Source organism: Puccinia triticina, chromosome 10A, assembly GCF_026914185.1.
Source record: "Puccinia triticina chromosome 10A, complete sequence".
Classification (NCBI taxonomy): Eukaryota; Fungi; Basidiomycota; class Pucciniomycetes; order Pucciniales; family Pucciniaceae; genus Puccinia; species Puccinia triticina.
In genome coordinates, this window is record NC_070567.1 from 3,323,084 (window position 1) to 3,342,063 (window position 18,980).

The following is an 18,980-nucleotide window of genomic DNA, read 5'->3' on the forward strand; positions in this document are numbered from 1 at the left end:
CTTCCATCCCCCCACCATGTCCACCAACCCACCTAATCTGCCTGGTTTTCCTGTTGTACTCAATCGATGTGCCTACCTTCTCGAAGTTGTGGACTGGTATCATAGAGTCCAGTGGGCCCACAGCAAGGCCGTACCGACGATGGAGAAATATGAGTCACTCCTCCAGTACCTCGCGCGCACCAACAAAAAAGACCACCTCAACATTTTGCTCTGTGGTATTCCATTGGAAAGTCGGGTCTTAGAGTTCCGTGAGCTCATGCGGACCTTCTTGGTAAGTTATGTTTTTTCTTTGACCAGATATTGAATCATTTCTGACATGCTTCTTCATTTTTTTAGGCCATCAATTCACTCAACACAACCAACCCCCAAGACGTTTTTGCCGGCATCCTAGTACATTTCAATATGACAAGAGAGGTCAGTAGATTACGTCTGGACTCCTGTTTCCAAATCCGCATCTTATGCTGACTCTTGGCTCATAATCAGCTCTACCTCCGTCTCAAAGCGTGTTATGACCGGGTTGAGCCCACCCCGATCAACCCGGCTTGAGGTTTAATCGGGATGGCCGACAGGGACGAAACTGCGGTCGGCCGATTTGAAGATATTGGCAATGAGGCCATTCACGAAGCTGGCAGGACGGCCACCAACCCATTGCTCATCGAGGGCCCCCCACACCCAGCTCTGGGCAGCTCCGCAAGCTACCCCGTAATCATTCCCGACACTCCTGATCCACCAATGGCGTCCATATTCATCACCAAGTCGATAGTTCGCAAACTGCTCCGTATGATGTCGGGAATTGTGGAGCGGTCCGAAACCCAGTTAGCCAACTTGGAGTCAAATATCAAGCGCAACGAGCAATCCTTCCAATCCTCCTACATGTCCTTGGTTCAAAAGCACGAACAAGAGATGGATCGCTTACTTGCCAGCCGGATGGCCAAGTTGGTCGTGCAGACACAGAAGCTGGCCCAGGCGCACCAGGAGATCTGCGACTTGCAATCCGAAATGGCAAAGTTGACCAATGGATTTGATTTGAGCTGGCGTCGTTCCACCCACTAGTCTTGCTCTGCATTTCTCCACTCACTAGTCCGCTTTTCACCGCTCCACCCACAAGTCCTGATTAACCTTGCCTCCCGTCTCATGTCAATAAGTAAAATATACATGTAGCTTACCTTATCCCCATTATCTGAATGTTAGGCCACTGAGCCCATCTGTAGCGAACATACTTGTGAATTATCCCGTCGCACCAGCAAAGTGGTGCCAGAGAGCAATCATCCATTAATGATTTCAGTCCACATATTTGTCCAGTGAGGTCGCAAGACCAAATAAGTGACTTTTGAACTAGTGGCGCCTGGCGTCATGCATACAGCTGACAGAACCGGCTCAAGCTTGCGCTTGAACATGGTTGTACAGGAGCCGGTCTAGCCTTTTCGCGGCTTGCATGCCGCCCTCCACCCAGGGGCCAGCAGCAACCCAACCAACTGTGTACAACTGAAACGCATCTGATTTAAGACTAGGAACATACACATGTTCCTAATCAATTCACCCAAATGCAGGGGTCAAAAACTCAAGCAAAATACTAAAGAGGCACGGGGTCTGCGTGCAGGCGAACAGCCAAGGAAAGGAGAAATGATCACAGGTAATCATGGGGTTTAACATAATTCATGTCAGAAAGCTAGTTTCAACTCTTTTCCCGGACAGTTTAGACATCCATGGCCCCCCGCCATTTCCGCACGCCGCGCTTGATGGCAGTGTGCCAACTGCTGGGGTCAACCGGTGGAAACGACAGCGCGGCAAGTTGTTGATGTGAAACCGTGGAATGCAGAGACAAGGAATTTAAAATGTAATTCTGACTGTCAGAGTGTTGGATTCTATTGGGCGGGGACCGGCCTCGTTATCTGGAGAACTAGGAGTGGTATTTCGAACCATTCGACAGTGTCCGGAAAAACAGTCATGCTGGACATTCAGACACACTTTTATTTCCTATAAAAAGTGGTCATCAATCATCTCCCCGGGGTCCAATTAACATCTGTGACATAGTCTCAGCAACCAGGGAGCGCCCACTTACGGAAACTGATGCATGTCTGGTTTTGAATGTATTTTCCACCCGCCTCATATGATAGAATGTGTTAATGTCACCGAGCTGGAATTGAGTACTCTTCATCATGTACCCAGAGTAGTGATGGCTTTTGATCTTCCACAGAGATTCCACCCGACCGATTACCTGGTTACATTTCTGGCCACCTGGAACAATCTATGTCACACTGTAATATCAGCTCGGGGATGAGATATTCATGAGATATTCCATCCAATTCATTTACCAGAACAAAGTACCTGCGCTTGACGACGTCTTTTTCACTTAATCTTAGCTGACAGATTTGGGTGACACGAGCATTGGGATATTGATTGAAGTAGACCGGAATTTCTTGCTTGTCGGCTTCAGTTAAAGATGAATGGATGATTGCGGGGAATGCGTTTTGGGGTTCAACCAACAGGTGGTTGTATCCCATTGACTTCTGAATAATCGGGTTGGTGCGGAAAATGTCTGTGACCTCGTTTGATGCGTAGAATTCAAGCCGAGTGTGGTGATTGAAAAGTCGAGCATTGGATACGACCAATCTTAATGCGTGGAAGTTGAGAAAGCTCAGGGCCAAATCTCTCCCAGGTCGATGTCTGTTTGAATGCACTGAGGCGTTCCTCAGGATACTATTAAAGCTCTCAAATTTTTCGGTCGCAAAGGTCGTTGGCGGCCCAAATCGCTCGATAGACTCGGGAAGATGCATGAGCATGTGGAACTTGGGCTTATTAACTCATTGCGCGGTCGTGTTGATCAAATTCCACATGAAGATATCAATATGTTTGCGCAAATCCGCTAGGTACTGTTTCATGTGAAGAATATGAGTTTCAAAGATGTAAGTCGCAAGTTGGCCGAGAGAAATCCAAAGCGCGCGCTGAGCATCCGTCATGAATTGGTATAGGACGAAAGGGGCGGTTTGAAGGACAATCTTGAAGTCCTTGCCAACCAACAAGGATACATGTTTGACGAGATATTGCGCTTGTATAGACGTAATGTTCAGCGAGTCCACGTTGATGGCGTCCCATGACGCCACAATGCGCGCAAGTTGTTTGACCTTCAACCCCTTTATGAAGTCGCGAGTAAGATATTTGACTATTCCAAGGAGAAACACATGCAGGATCTCCACCGGGGTATCGAGGCAACCATCAAAACCTAAGGGGAATCACAGTGGGACATTAGTGGCATTGTCTTGGCGGGGAAGGCATTCACAAGACAGAGGAGGAAGCCGTGACACCTAGCAGGCCTAAAAAAGGGTTGAACAGCTGCGCCAGATCCTCCTCCTCCATTTTTCTGATTTCGTCTTGTTGGGAGGCATTATCTTTTTGTTGCATGATTTCAACAAATCGCCGGTTGATATTGTCTCGAACACCTACAAGTTTAGTTTGATCATCAAAGTGCGACTTGACACCGTTCTTCCCCAATTCCCACAGGTTGGCGGTCTGAGATATGATGGTCTCCCATTGTCGGCCGGTCCCGGAGGTCTGCGGAGATGAACGGCCCATCAGTGAGTTTGCTGTCAACAAGACAATCCATAATGATAACTTAAATCGTCTGCCATGGCCATCCAGACATAGAAAGTCTTGTACATAGGCTACCGTTTTCTTGTCATCTAAGTGCGCCGCGTGTAGGCAACACATGCGGCACGGATTCAGACTGACGTTTGGCAAAGTGGTGTTCGTCACCTTGGCATGCATGGGTGAGTCGCCTTGGAAACATAAGATAACGCTCATGATGAGCACCTCAGTATCTAGAGCAACATCGTGGGCCACAAAACCGGTGGTTCCTAGTGCGCTAGAGTCGTCAGGCCAACCAAAGTAAGCCAATAATTTATTCTTGACGCGAGATTGATTCCAGCAGATCCATGCTTACTTCAGGTCCTCGACTATGGCTTCTCCTAACTCCAAAACTCCAGCCTGGTTGGATGTTGAGAGAAAGTGGCAGTTGTACTGCATATTTGACAACTTTGGGGCGAGGCCAGCAAGGGTAAAATAATATGAAATGTGTTTGTTCCATTGCTTGGATACATTTCCAGAGGTGTCATTGGCGTAGAGATTGATTGGCATGTGTCGGATCACTTTCCTGTCCGCCTGTGTTCTCCATGGATTCGGTAAGGACCACGGGATTCAAGGAGTGCTACAGTCTGATTAATGGGGAAGAACTCCGTGGTCAACATAGGGATATCTTTGAGCAAGCCATGGCCACCTCACCCCAAATTTGACCTGAGCACAACTCGGAAAGATAGTGGCCGCCTCCCATGCGAATATCGGGGTATGGCTTGCCAAACTCGCCCACATGGATAGCCATAAGGTCCTTGGAATCAAACGAAAGGTCTGCACTCATAGATATGTTGATTTGGAGCGGCGAATATGTTGTCATGACTTCGGGGACTGCACACTTGGCATACATTCTGCCGTTTTCTTTGTAGAAGAAGATTGGGATCAGAATCTTTCTGCGCCTGGTCAGGACGGGTTCAAAGATGTAGTAGTGCTTATTCTCTGTCTCTACCATCTGAACACGGAGATTTGCCGGGAGGCCTTTCAGCCATTTTGCGCATTGGGACAGTTTGTAGACTCCGTAACCATGGGTCTCCTCCGGGTAAAAGTCGACATGCGGATTGACATACAGATTCGATACCTCCTAATTTCCAGTCGGGAGAAAGATCAGCCTGCGCAGACAGAGCCAGAGGTTAAATGGCGCCCAGGACACAGACATGACCTAGTATTTCTCGTAAGCTAAGTGAGTAGCATTGCTGTTGCCACACACTCTGCCGCTGCTGTAATTTGAGTGTAAGCATGGCCCAAATAGTTTCTCAAGAGTGCTGGAGAGTTGTCCAATGGGGGAGCTTCACGCCAACCAGGGTGAGGATAAGCTTGATCTGCGCATAAACGTCACGAGACATTATGTGGTGCATGTATCCCACAATGAGAGATGCAATGAGGTACTGCCGCCCCAGAAACACCCCATATTAGCCTGTTTTGGCGGGCATCAGCACAGACTCAGTCAAGTGGTCCGAAATTAGTTACCTCCTTGTTCTTGAAAGGATACCAGACACCGTTTTGAGCCGCACCACGCGTATTTGCATTTTTGTTGCGCGCAATTGGCTTGTCGCGCAACTGATTCGTGGCCTCAAACAGATAATCATCCCAGTCGAGGTCCTCGAGTGGCTCCTCCGTCTCCATATTTTCGCCGGCGTCAAATGCAGCGGAGGCATTAATGATTGACTCAGTCAGCACCAGTTCATCTTCCTCCGAACCCGCATCAGACCCCTCGCGCTCAAGGCCTATCAAGTCAAACACCAAACCTTCAGGATCACGAGAATCTCAACTGCCCTCGCCTGCCGCAGGTACATCCGGGGGCCATGCTTGCTCGTTGATGGTGGCCTGGAACCCGCAAGCTTCCCTCTCGCAAAGCCTTTTCTGATGCAAGGCACTCTGGATGTGATCTCGATAGCTCCGAGTGGCAGCCCGGCCGGTGCACAACTTACATTTGTAGGTGGTGTCGCCCACACGTCCCCGTATGACTACAAAATCTGCATCCAGATGAGCAACATTAAATTGTCTTGCATTAAATTAGTGCAGTCCACAATAATCCGCCGAGGCCCTTATTACAAGCAAACCAACCTTCCAAATCGTCCATTTTAAGGATATTACACAAATGGTTATCGTGCTGTTGTCTGTCCTGGCAGCATGATAATCCCCATTCAAACCGCACCCCCCTCCATCTCACTCCCAAAGTGGGGTGCCAAACTCTTACGCTTGTCACGATAACCCTCCAAGTCGGCCATGATCTTCAGCCCTGCGGCCGCGGGATAATACACCACCATGATGCCGAGTATGTCATGTTGGGGTGCTGGTTTCTCAGGGCCAGAGCCATTTGCGTTAGAAGATCCCAAATGCTGATTATTTGTGTTGTCCAGGCCACACATCTCTTCAAACTGGCCCTTATTGATGCCTGCAGCCACCAAGAATACGGTTCAGATCCTTGCCGGCAATTCCTTGGCAAAAACACGGGCCAATGGCCGTCCTTGGCGTGGGTGTTTGGTGGTCATCTGCAAGAGTGGCATTTTCAGGGTGTGGGCCAAATATACTCTCAGAGTGGCCCCACTTTCAGGCAGGGATGACTCGCTGCCAATGGCTTTTCCAGAGGATAAAAGACCTCTGTTATCCCTCACCACACCGCATATTAAAACCCCGTATCTGGTCTTGCTCACTCCCCCATCCACCCAAAAAATCTTGACTGACCCAACCTCACCCAAAGAACCCGTTGGATTTCCAACTCCCCTGTTTCCTGAGTCGATCACACGCCCTTGTCTGACGTTGCCACTCCTTGAATCTTGACTCAACCTCAGGTCGCTACCATGTTGCGCAACAACCTCAACTCCAGTCAAACCCCTGTGCGTGCTCTGCGACCAAGCCCTATCAGACCTCGTGCAGGGCAAAGCGTGCCCCCCGGTGGAGCTCGCGTGACCCAAGGCAGTAAGTTTCACCGGATTGAGTTAGCACCTCAGCCCCAAATTGACATACAAATAATGCTCCCAATAAACAGATCGCTACAATCCTCTTACGGGTGGAAGCCGCCTTCAGTCGTTGCTCACGCCTGACGCGGAACCTCGCAGGGATCCGACCGGCGTCAATGCCAACTTTTTTCTCCAGGACGACACTCTCACCCCAATGGAGGTAGCGTTAACAGTTGAAAACGAAAACCATGTTCCTGAGAGCATCCAGGCCGCTGAGGACAGGGAAGGGCTGGAAGTCGCCGCGATGTTTGCCCCTGGCACTCAAACCGACAGTGTCGCCCAGGTTGTGCAAGACCTTATTACTCAGATGAACTTTGACGACGACACCGCCTCCCTTGTCAATCGGCTCTTAACGGTGAGTCTCCCCCTCCCCCCGGCATATCCTCCAGTCCGATAATTCGTTCATGACCGAGTTTTACGCAGGTCCCTCGCGAGGATCAATGGAGTGTCTCAGTGGTGCTTGCGGTGGCCAACAACAACCAACTAGGATTGAGACACCATGCTGCAATTGACGACGCCCCTGTCGTGGCCCTTGCGCCGCACACTTATACTAATACCATACGTGTTAGTAGATTTGGCCCTTGCATTGTTCTGACCTCTCCCTAATGGAATGTTTCCGAACTGACACATGTCTCTACAGACATTCCTCCGACTCCAGATTCGCGCACTCCTGACTGTGGGAGACCTGCATGCATACTCCCAAACACGCACCACAGGAGGCCTACCCATTGCCCGTTCCCCCTTGTTGTTGTTGATGGTCAGTAGGTTCCGTGTTGTTCTTGCTTCAATCGGGCTCCCCCTGCTGACCCAAATATACTTTTCCAGACGCGCCTGGCGGGTCAACCCGCAGCCTATATAACCGAACACCTTCCGACGGGCTGGCCCACCGATCACTTGGCCAACCAGAGTGTGTTACAGATGATGAGAGTCTTGTTGAAGCATGAGCGTGGTATGCTGCGCAATCTGGTGAGTCCTCTCCGGTCACATTAGGAAGGTGTTTGTTTTGTCAGATCATTTGACCCGTAGCTCCCAGCTCTTATCAAACATCAAAGAGTTCAATCGCCACCCAATTGATGGTCCAGTGCCCAAGCTATCCGATTTGATACTCATTGTACATAGATTTTGCAATTTTTCTGCTCCTCATACACCTCTCAAATACTAACGCGCGGTTATCCAGATTGACCGACACATGGGTCCAGCAGACGGTATCAGGTCCGCTGAAGACATCCAAGCGGATTACACGGCCACAATGATGGTCAGATTGGCCTTTATTCGACTTCAGGTGGTTTATCACTACTTGAATCCGGATCCAGCAACCAACTTGAGTCAATGGGAAATCATTGATCGGCAACTGGAATTCCTTAGGCGTCAATCGATTCATTACAAACAAGCGTCAGTTTTTCCTCATTGTTTTGTAGCCTAACTTGGCTTGACTCTGTTTGCATTGCTTCAGGTATGCACGTCTCGTGATCCAGCGTGACCGAGACCTTTTTGGTGATTTCCACTTTCAAGATATGGAAAGAGACATGATTGTTCTTCCAACTGAGAACGAGGTGCAACACAAGATCACCATGGCCGCTACTGCCCCGACCACGCAATTCGCACCGGTGGATCACGTTGTGGACAAAGCTGCATTCAATTGAGGCGGCGTGTTCAGTTGCTTGACCTACTACATACATAGCTCAGTATTTACCAGATTCCTCCCCTATTCACGAAGCCCAAACAGCACATATGAAATAATGTACATATGTGGTACATCATTTCCGTTGAATTAACCTGAATTCCGTCTTCCTCCAAAATTACCCTTCCGATAAAATGTTCAAAATCAAATGTCACTTTATACATATTTAGATATAACCTAAATACATATAGCCTGGAGAACATCTCCCGTTTGTTTTGAGCCATTTGTACATATGTATGTCACAGTAAAAAAGAATTTACCCTACCCCAAAAAATCCCCGTGCCCCTGCCTGATCGTCCGGGCAATTTGAACCCCCGGTGAGAGCTGAATCCTGTCCAAAAGCCGGCGCAGGTGGTGCCCCCCCAACGATAAACAGCCCCATACCGTGACCCCAGGGCAATGGTCAGAGTGCCAGCATTCTGACGCCTATGACCGACCTGGAGGGTCGGTGTTCAAGGTTATGGCATCTGGTGGGCTCGTCCCCATGCCACCCATTACCTCGTCGTACAGACGGCCTAGGTCGAGTTGACGACCTGCTGCCTGTCATTGGCCCGATTATTACACCGGCCATCCGACCGGTGTGCTTGCCGGCTATTTGGCTGACATCGTGCGCCCCGCCATTGTGACGTCAACCTCTGGTGGGTCGAACAGAGTCCCGCGTACGGGAATTCTCTGTCCTCTTGACAGCAAAACCCGCCTGCCGTGTATGTCTACAGTGTGTTTATCGCGTGCCTGTGTTGGTTTAGGATAAGCAATCGACTCGGTTAAAATTCGGTTTAGTCAATTCCTCTGTTTGAGGAGTCGCAACGCAGATATAGACAGGAAAAGGAATCAAGGGAGAGGTTTTTGCCCCGGAGGAGATATGGGTCCTGGGGTGTCGGGGCGACCATTACAGTTGGCTCCCTATTATCCCATATACTCATTAACCCATGATTTTTTTAATACCCGCGATTGTGCGCGCGGGCCAAGCGCCCCCCAGCGCTCGCAGAGCTCGTACTGTCGGATTACGCGTAATCCAACAGTACACTGTGCTACTGTTGAGTTGTACTGTCGGATTTTGTGAAATCCAACAGTACGACTGTGCTACTGTTGAGCTGTACTGTCGGATTTCGTGCAACGGTAGCTGTACGAGCGCTGGGGGCGCTTGGCAGCGCTCGCAGAGCTCTTACTGTCGGATTACACGGTCGCTCGGCCCGCGCGCACAATCGCGGGTACCCGTTCCTGCCTGGCCTACTCAATAGGTCCCCTTAATGAGGCGGGTATTGGGAGGTGCCTGCCGCCTATCAGGCCAGACACCCACACCCGCCGAACTTCAACACCACTCCAAATTATCATAGAAATTAGCGCCGCTAATGTGATTTAGCGTAATAGTTGAGGTGTTGGTAATAAATCATGCTTTCAAGCCTTAAAAAGGCTTCAGCTAGAGAATCTCAACGAATGTGTTGGGGGGAACCCAGCTCCGCTTGGCGGGTACACTTCAAGCATATATAATGGTGTCTGATCAGCAGTAAGCTCAAAAAAAAAAAAGGAAAAAGTCTCTCTTATCCCATGTATATTATGGGTTAAGAGAGACAGAAGCCTCATTAACCCATGGAATTCATGGGTTAATAGGGTGCTGTCATTAACCCATGTAATTATGGGTCAATAGAGACTTTCACTCTTCCCCCATGATCCTGTTAACCCATAGCAAAATGGGTCCACCGAGGGGTATGGGTTAATAGGGAGTCAACTGTATGTAGGTCCCATTGGGTATCTCAAGAGGTGCGTCAATTGTTGGACTTGAGACGAATGTGGGGCGGCGCCGATTTCCAATGCAACTCGAGGGACGGCGTTCGAAGGGAACCAAGACCGCTTCGCTCTGATAACCCAACAGGGAGCGTCAGAGTAGCATTGAGTATGGTGAGCGTTGCGGGGACAACCTAGAAGTGCGACCGTTCAGGCCGCGCGCCGGTTTCGCTGCGATGGAGTTTGTAAATTGGGGAAATCTTGTGTCCTAGCCGCCGGCCTACCAGAATCGGCACCTAAACGGCTCCTGATGCAATTGCAGGCGCGTTCAGGTTTCGCGTCACCCTTTTGTCTGCAAAAAATGGAGAGTCCGTGCGGCAGTTGTACTGTCGCGTTACGTGATAACCATACCTGGTGATGCAAAGTTTTTTGAGTTCGGTGATTGTTCCATCCACTGGAACTTAACACGTCTCTTACTACATTCAGGAAAGTAGCGCTCGATGCCTTCAAGTTCCTGGAGAGGAAATGGACGAAGTTGAGGGAGGATGATTCAGGAAATAGCGGGTAGAGAAGTATGAAACGTGGCGAGTTGCATCGGAGGAAACTAAGAAACAACATAACATGAGCGGTGCGGGAGCGTTTGGTTTTGGCAACAATGACTGTGAGGAGGTGGCACTAAAAGGAAACTTCACAGTGATTATTATGAAGACGGTGGGACTTCATGCGTTCGGGATCCTGAAGAGGGAAGAATGGAGGCTGAGGGATTAACGGATCAGGGAATAGCAGGGAGAAGAGAACTGAGAGATATATGGATTAAGTAATTTCAAGAAAATATATTATAGTACTATTGGTTTGGGTCGAATTAGGATCGAGATGATAAACAAAAGCAGCGGAAGTGGAGAGTCGGATAAATATAAATTAGGGAAATTGATGGATACAACATACTATTTGCAGTTGGAATCAAGTGAGGAATCGGAGGGATAAGGAAAAGGAGCGGCAGAAACAATAAACGGGCAAATAGCCTACGAATACAATAGGGTTGTGGTAAACAATAGTGTCGCGCCAGCGATGTGAGGCGGTAGGGTTTGAAAGGTATAAATAAGAGGCCTTGTTGAGACGAAATGCGCCAAGGCTCCAGAGTTTCAGACTCGCTATGGAAGCCTTCAGGTGGGGAAATGCTGCAATTTTATTTCCAGAAACTGGGAAATCTCGGGTTGGGATACACAACACCTCAGTTACGTCACTGAAAATGGGTGTAAACATATGTACTTATGTATATATATGCATACAAGTGCATTCACGCAGGGCGTGATGCACTTGCTTAAACTTTGAAGTTAGTTTACACAAGGAAGGGATAATAATTAAGGGTACGTGTAAGTGAGGTACCCTACGTTATTTTACCCGTAGAATCAGAATCTTCTATAATTTTTTACTTATTGATTACACAAAGCTAAGTAATCAATTATTTACATATGCATTTAATGTTTTTGCGTAGTTTTACATATGTAAGAGTTATAATGTCTCTTTCATATGTAAAACTACTTTTTATATTTTCATTTGTATCTTGTCATGTTGGCTCTGCCATAGTAGCCAGCTGACAGTCCTACCAGCGCCCGAGCCTGTTCACCCTCAGCTGCTGCTCACTTACCCAATTGGGACCATGAGAGCTTTTGTTCCGCTGAAAAGTTTGCCTATTTAATGTTTCCTTTTTTGTACAGATCGAGTTGCCCAGCCCAACCCAGGACGCATTTGGCATTATACTTATCGGCTCATTCAATCCAAATTGTTACGGGCGTTGGATGCGCTTCCAGATGGCGCAATCTCAAAGCCCAACAGATGTGAGCTTGCTCACGCAATCACTCACGATTTCCTTTTACAGTGGACGACGGCCACAAGATCTGAGCTGCCTTGGCTCATTCCTTGCGGGAAAAAAGCACCACCCCCCCCCCCCCCCTCCCCTGCTGGATATCTTTGCATTTTGTCTCCTGTCCTCAGCCGCAGCTCAGCTGCGGATATCTTGTCTACATAAGCCATTGTTCTCTTGCGCGACTGACCTCTCCCAATTTCATTACTTTTCCTCGAAATTGTGCTACCTAAACCGGTCAAAGTCACCTTCAACATATTCCACTTCTGTTTTCCACTTGCCACAGCTCATTGTTCATATATTGATCACCCAACTTCTGTTTTCCACTTGCCACAACTCATTGCTCATATATCAATCACCCAACTAAAACTCGCTCATCCCAACCTCTTTAAAACATGGCTTCTGTCTCCAGTGAGGGAAGCCAAGGTAAGTACTTTTTTCTCTCCACATAATACAGACCAAACTGACTTGTCAAAGCCTTTAGGCCAAAATAATCCACAGGGCCGCCCACAATTACCAAACGACAAAGACGGCAACATCATAGGAGGACACCAGGGGGGGAATGGTCGCACTCTCCAGAGAGTGCCAGACCATAATTCTGTCAGACAACTTGTCTGATGTTAGTCATATGTCAGTGCCAATTTCAACTGCAACTCATTTTTATCCTCATGCGTAACTCATCATGAGACCTGTTGGAAGTATGATGTATGTAAGTTTCTTCCAGTATGTATTCATGAGTGAATTCTCATTATGTGAATCTTACCTCTAGTCCATCCTAACTTTCCGTGTAAGATATCTGATCAAACATACCCTGACTGCAGATGTGCTTGTAGGCAAGCAAGCCAAAAAGTATTACATGGTCACCAATTTTACCAAATTAAATCAAATTCCAAGTCATGTTTCCGCAGTCCCTTTTATTTGTGAGGGATTGAAGTCTCTCTGTGCCAAGCTGAAGCAAGAGTTTATCACTCTGTGATGCTCACATCATTATATTTATCATCTGATTACTTGATTTCCCTTGGGTGTCAATTACCTCTTTGGAAGTTGCACAAACTAACTGATCTTGATGACAAATGTACCCAAAAAATTGCCAAATCCCATTTTCAGCATGTGTCAAACAGTCCGGAATAGAACCTACAGAGTTTGCCATCTATTAGTCACATTCAGCTTAAAAAAAACATTTTGTGCTGTAATTAATGATGCACCTTGCTTGTTCAGGCTATATGGGTATTGCCCAAGTTTCTGACAGGTTTAAGTCCACATGAAACCTCATATTCATACAAGAGGCCACCTGGCAATTGTTGTGAAGTGAGAAAGGAAATGTGTCTTGTTGAACAAAAAAACAGCCCAATATCATGGATTTTGGACCATTACACCTCATGTGACAACTTGAAGGCCGTGAGGGAGGCAGAGGTGGGCCGGACACCAGATACAACAATTTTGAGATGAATTGGTTCCCCTTGAATCTTGAAAGGGTTCCAGGCAGGCCCCTTTTCTGAAGGGGGTGTGGGTGGGGATGCCCCCAGAAAGTGGTGTGCCTTGATGAATGCACAAGGGGGGTCCAACCCGTGCACTTGTCCACCGCAAAGTTCGGCCGAACATTGCGGTGGACAAGATTACAGGTGCTCAGGTGCAGCTGTCTTCACCTGCAGATGGTGGAAGTACATTATATGTGGTTGGGCAATGAGCATGTGTATATGACCTCATTTCCCATCTTGGCTATTGGAGGGAGATCCTCTTTGACAGCCAGGTTGTACTGGCCATCAAGGGAATGTGTGCATAATGGCCGGTATGACCCAGACATGGAGAGGTGTACACACTCCCTTCGATGGCCGAGTTGTACCACCCATTGAAGGGAGTGTGTACTTTCCTCGATGGTAATACAACCCAGCCGTCGAAGGAAGTGTGTATTCACTTCAATGTCGGGTAGATTTCAGCCATCAGGAGTACATATGTAGACTCCCCCCAATGGCTGGGTTGCACCCGCCATTGAAGGGCGACGCACTCCCTTTGACGGCTGGGTTGTTCCAGGTTGTGCCAGCCATCGAGGGGAGTATACATTTCCTTCAATGGCTGGTACAACTTGGCCATCGAAGGGAGTCAAACTACACACTTCCTTCGATGGCGCGAGTGGTGCCAGCCATCAAAGGGAATGTGTACTCCCTTCAATGGCCGGGTTGTAACAGCCATCAAAAGGAGTACACGCTCCCTCCGATGGCCGGTGCAACCCGGTCATTGAGGGGAGTCTACACCTGATGGCCGAGTTGCACTCGCCATCGAAGGGAGTACACACTCCCTCCAACAGCTGGGTTGTACCGGCCATCGAAGGGAGTACGGACTCCCTTTGATGGCGGGTACTTCTCAGCCATAGGTGGCATACTCTCCTCGATGACTGAGTTACACCAGCCATTGAAGGGATTAAGCACTGTGTTTGATGGCTGTTCCAACTCAGCCATGGAAGCCCTTCATGGCTGAGTTGCACCACCCATTGAACGGAGTGCTTACACCCTTCGATGGCTGGCGCAACCCGGTCATTCAGGGAGTTTACCTCCGATGGCTGAGATGTACCCGCCATCGAAGGGAGTCCGCTCACTCCTCTGATTGCCGGTACAACCCAGCTGTCGAAGGGAGTGCTTACTCCCTTCAATGGCGAGTACAATTCGGCCATCGGGTGTAGACTCCCCTCGATGACCGGGTTGCACCGGCCATCGGAGGGAGTGTGTACTCCTTTTGATGGCCATTACAACCCGGCCATCGAAGGGACTCCCTTCGATGGCCCATTTACACCTGTAATATAGGTGGGGGATTTCACAAGGGCCTGTGCTTGACATGTCCACCCTCACGTTCGCCCGAACGGTAGGGTGGACATGGGAGACAATTTTCCTTGCCGAGCTGGATATATTTATTTATATATATATATCCAGCTGGCCGAGAGGACTCCTCCCAGCAAGCTGGGTACATAACTATAAGTATCCAGCACGCTGGGAGGAACCCCCCTTGGCGAGCTGGTTAAAGACGTATCCAGCTCGCTGGGAGGAGTCCTCTTGGCAAGCTGTATATATATATATATATCCAGCTCGGCAAGGGAGATCTCCAGCTCGCTGGGAGGACCTTCCTCACCGAGCTGGGTACATATGTATCCAGCCCACTGGGCCGAGTCCTCTTGGCAAGCTGGATTCATATGTATCCAGCTCATTGGGAGGAGTCATCCCGGCGACCTGGTACGTCAGCTTGCCAAGAGGCATCCTCCTGGCCTGCTGGGCTGAGAGGGCCTGTTAGGAGTGGTCCCTTGTCTCAGCGAGCTTAACCAGCTTGGCAAGGGGGGTCCTCCTGGCAAGCTGGTCACATATCCAGCTTGCTGAGTGGACTCACCTCTTCAAATGGAGGCATTCATCCAGTCAGCAAGGTGTACATGAATCCAACGGTGACAGGAGGGATTGATTCCTCCGGTCAAAGGTGTGTAAACCTCCTTGACCTCAGGGATTCCTCCGGTTGAAGAGGTGTACATAAACCCAACAGGAAGATTGATTCCTGTGGTTGGAGGTATGTACACCTCCTTGAACTCAGGGAATTTTCCCAGTCAAAGAGGTATGTACACCTGCTTGACTAGAGGGATCTCTCTGGTCAAAGAGATGTACATAGCTCTTTGACAGGAATCACTCTGGCCAAGGGGGTATGCCTCCTCAGCCAGAGGGATTCCTCCAGCCAACTAGGCAGTACACCTTTTTGACCGGAGGAATCCCTACATCTGAGGAGGCAACCTATGATTGGAGGCATTCCTCCAGTCAGAGCTGTGCAATTGTTGGAATTCCTCCAACCAGAGCCTCAGAGGTCAATTTGACTTGCAGCACGACAGTTGTACTGTTGTATTATAAGGTGTAATCCAACAGTAAAAAGGTGGTGGAAACAAGACAACTCACGGGTCACAGGGGTATGGCAAGTACTTGTATCAAAGACTTGCATGTTGTTCAGCCCAAGATCCCAGAACATGCACCCGCACCTGGCAACTGTAGATGAGTGGTTGTTGTGAGCCTGAAAGTACTCCCCTATGGGTGCAGAGTACTTGCCAAGGAATACTTTGTGTACTATCTACGGCTAAGCATGAATTGCACTGCTGCAAAAAATGGCATTTTTGATGGTTACAGAAGAAAATATGGAAGTATCTGAATTGCCACATCATCATGCTGTGATGTTAACTTACCAGATTATACAAGCATGACTAAAGAGGAGATTGATATCAGTTGAACATAACATCAAGTTAGCACATGACTAAGTTACAGCTGAGGCACAACTCACATCTGGCAGCCTTCCTGAAAAAAATTACCATCTGGCACTCTCTGGAGAGTGCGACCATTCCCCCCCTGGTGGGAGAAGCCAAAAAAAGGCACTTTCTTCATTGCCACCCAAACCAGCTCCAGCACTACTTTAGGCTGCACAAGTAGTGCAAGTTTGCAACCAACTAAAGTTTTGAAGATAATTATGGAATCACCATGGGCTTTTGAGTCCCAGGGGATGTGTATGGAGAAGGATTCTACGTGCTAATCACTCTAAATGCTGCTATTGGCTTGTACAACCTACTTTACCTATGCATATGGCTGTACCACACCAACTGACCCAACAGGGCACATTTGGCATCCAATTATAGCCTATTGTGGTCCTTTGAGGTGGTGGGTTGATTGGTGTTTTATCCATCAACACTGAACACCTGACTGGCGCGCAATGAGGAAAATGTGGTTGCCACCCAAACCAGCTCCACCACTACTTTAGGCTGCACAATCGGGTTTTCCGGAAGATTTATAGCTGACGCTGATGGAATTCTTGGCAACCTTCTGAGCTTGAACTAGTAATGTGGAACAGTTGTTAGATGTGGGATTTTAGTTTTTAACAGGTAGAATGAAGCCATCCAGCCTACTCACGTAACTCCTCCTCGTCTGTCAGTTGGCGAAGTCCTCCTGATGCGGCTGATTCGTCCTTGGCCAGGCTTACTCCTATTACGGAGTGTGCTTTGGCACACTCCTATTACGGAGTGTGCTTTGGCACACTCCTATTACAGAGTGTGCTTTGGCACACTCCTATTACGGAGTGTGCTTTGGCACACTCCTATTACGGAGTGTGCTTTGGCACACTCCTATTACGGAGTGTGCTTTGGCACACTCCTATTACGGAGTGTGCTTTGGCACACTCCTATTACGGAGTGTGCTTTGGCACACTCCTATTACGGAGTGTGCTTTGGCACACTCCTATTACAGAGTGTGCTTTGGCACACTCCTATTACAGAGTGTGCTTTGGCACACTCCTATTACAGAGTGTGCTTTGGCACAATCCTATTACAGAGTGTGCTTTGGCACAATCCTATTACAGAGTGTGCTTTGGCACACTCCTATTACGCAGTGTGCTTTGGCACACTCCTATTACGCAGTGTGCTTTGGCACACTCCTATTACGCAGTGTGCTTTGGCACACTCCTATTACGCAGTGTGCTTTGGCACACTCCTATTACGCAGTGTGCTTTGGCACACTCCTATTACAGAGTGTGCTTTGGCACACTACTATTACGGATTGTGCTTTGGCATACTCCTATTACGCAGTGTGCTTTGGCACACTCCTATTACGCAGTGTGCTTTGGCACACTCCTATTACGCAGTGTGCTTTGGCACACTCCTATTACGCAGTGTGCTTTGGCACACTCCTATTACGCAGTGTGCTTTGGCACACTCCTATTACAGAGTGTGCTTTGGCACACTACTATTACAGATTGTGCTTTGGCATACTCCTATGAGTGTGCTTTGGCAAACTCATATAACAGAGTGTGCTTTGGCACACTCCTATTACAGAGTGTGCTTTGGCACACTTCTATTACAGAGTGTGCTTTGGTACACTCCTATTACAGAGTGTGCTTTTCTAGGATTCATAGCTCTATTATTAATCTCAACCAACCAACCAACGGCGACGTTCAGGATTCAGCAAATACATCAATAAAAAATCAACTTGGTCCCCTTCTTCCAACCAGCTTACAACGATGAATCTCCAATCACTCTTGGAAATCGATCAAGTAACCTTATCCGCTCAACGCAAGCAATTCCTAGAGTTTCATTTGGAGACCTCCAACCCAGAAGAAAGATTTTATTCCTTTTATAATCGTGTTGGATGTATGTACATAAAACTTACCTGCTTGCCAATTCATCTCAGCCCTGTCCTTGTCCGTTCTCAACTAACCATTCCTACCTTGCCAATGTCAAAGTAAAAGCTCTCCAGGCACATCTCGATGCCCTCAACGATTTAGAAAAAAAAACCCTTTGATTTTGTCAGGCGTGGTGCAAACTTCTCAACAGAACAGCAGGCTTTGTCGTGGTCACTGTTTGTCTTTCCATTGATTATGACGAGCAATTACAAATGGAACTTTCCCAACTCGCTTTTGTGGCACAGCACCCACAGATGCTGAACTGCAAAATCACTCATGAGGCAAGAATTCAGGCACTGAACTGCAAGTTATCTCGAGAAGCGGAAGCACTTCTTCCCTTTCCTGGAATGGTACAGCCTTCTGTGCCATTGTATCAAGAGATTAGATCTCCTGAATACAAACATTTTCTAGAATATTATCAAACACTCTTAGAGCCAAAAAAATCATTCAAATCTTTCCGGGGTATTGTTGAATGTACGTATGCTTTGCTTTCTCATTCATCACAACACTGTGCTCTCAGCTAATTGGTCAGCCTACCTTGTTGATTTCAAAGCAAAAGGTGTCCAAGAACACCTTGATGCCCTTGAGAAGCTGTGCGACAAAGTGACACACAAGTCCGAACTTATTATGTTGTGGTGCAGCCTTCTCAACCGACGTGTGTCCTTCGCCGACGTTGTTTCTATGTCTGACATTGAATCTGATGAGCTCCAAGAAGAACTTTCATGACTTGCTTTCGCGTATCACCACCCGGAGACACTTCAAGGATAATTAAATTTCCCAAAAAAAATACTCAAAGTTTGAGGTTGGGAAAATCATTGAAAAAAAATCACTCTGTACTGAAAAAAAATGCAAACTGAGCGTGCTCAGCCAAAAAAATAAAAATGTGTCAGACTGAGTAAAAAACAATGGGGCACATTTTTGGGGTGATTTGTTAGATGGGCCT

At 48.1% G+C, this 18,980-nt stretch overlaps 4 protein-coding genes across 4 annotated transcripts; 3 read left to right on the forward strand and 1 right to left on the reverse strand.

Annotated features, from left to right (window-relative positions):
- Positions 1-16: 16 nt before the first annotated feature.
- PtA15_10A317 (uncharacterized protein) lies at positions 17-1,053 on the forward strand (the record flags this gene model as incomplete). Its single annotated transcript, XM_053160480.1, has 4 exons — positions 17-271; positions 337-414; positions 484-503; positions 570-1,053. 4 exons carry the CDS (start codon positions 17-19, stop codon positions 1,051-1,053), a joined length of 837 nt encoding a protein of 278 aa, XP_053024450.1.
- A 2,223-nt stretch (positions 1,054-3,276) lies between these two features.
- Positions 3,277-5,431, reverse strand: PtA15_10A318 (uncharacterized protein; the record flags this gene model as incomplete). The annotated part of the gene is made up of 3 exons (XM_053160481.1): positions 3,277-3,552; positions 5,095-5,351; positions 5,419-5,431. 3 exons carry the CDS (start codon positions 5,429-5,431, stop codon positions 3,277-3,279), a joined length of 546 nt encoding a protein of 181 aa, XP_053024451.1.
- Positions 5,432-6,428: 997 nt separating this feature from the next.
- PtA15_10A319 (uncharacterized protein) lies at positions 6,429-8,230 on the forward strand (the record flags this gene model as incomplete). Its single annotated transcript, XM_053160482.1, has 8 exons — positions 6,429-6,546; positions 6,617-6,942; positions 7,011-7,151; positions 7,228-7,344; positions 7,413-7,553; positions 7,621-7,698; positions 7,765-7,979; positions 8,041-8,230. The coding sequence occupies 8 exons, from the start codon at positions 6,429-6,431 to the stop codon at positions 8,228-8,230; spliced, it is 1,326 nt and encodes a 441-aa protein (XP_053024452.1).
- A 9,645-nt stretch (positions 8,231-17,875) lies between these two features.
- Positions 17,876-18,156, forward strand: PtA15_10A320 (uncharacterized protein; the record flags this gene model as incomplete). Its single annotated transcript, XM_053160484.1, has 2 exons — positions 17,876-18,005; positions 18,098-18,156. 2 exons carry the CDS (start codon positions 17,876-17,878, stop codon positions 18,154-18,156), a joined length of 189 nt encoding a protein of 62 aa, XP_053024453.1.
- Positions 18,157-18,980: the final 824 nt, after the last annotated feature.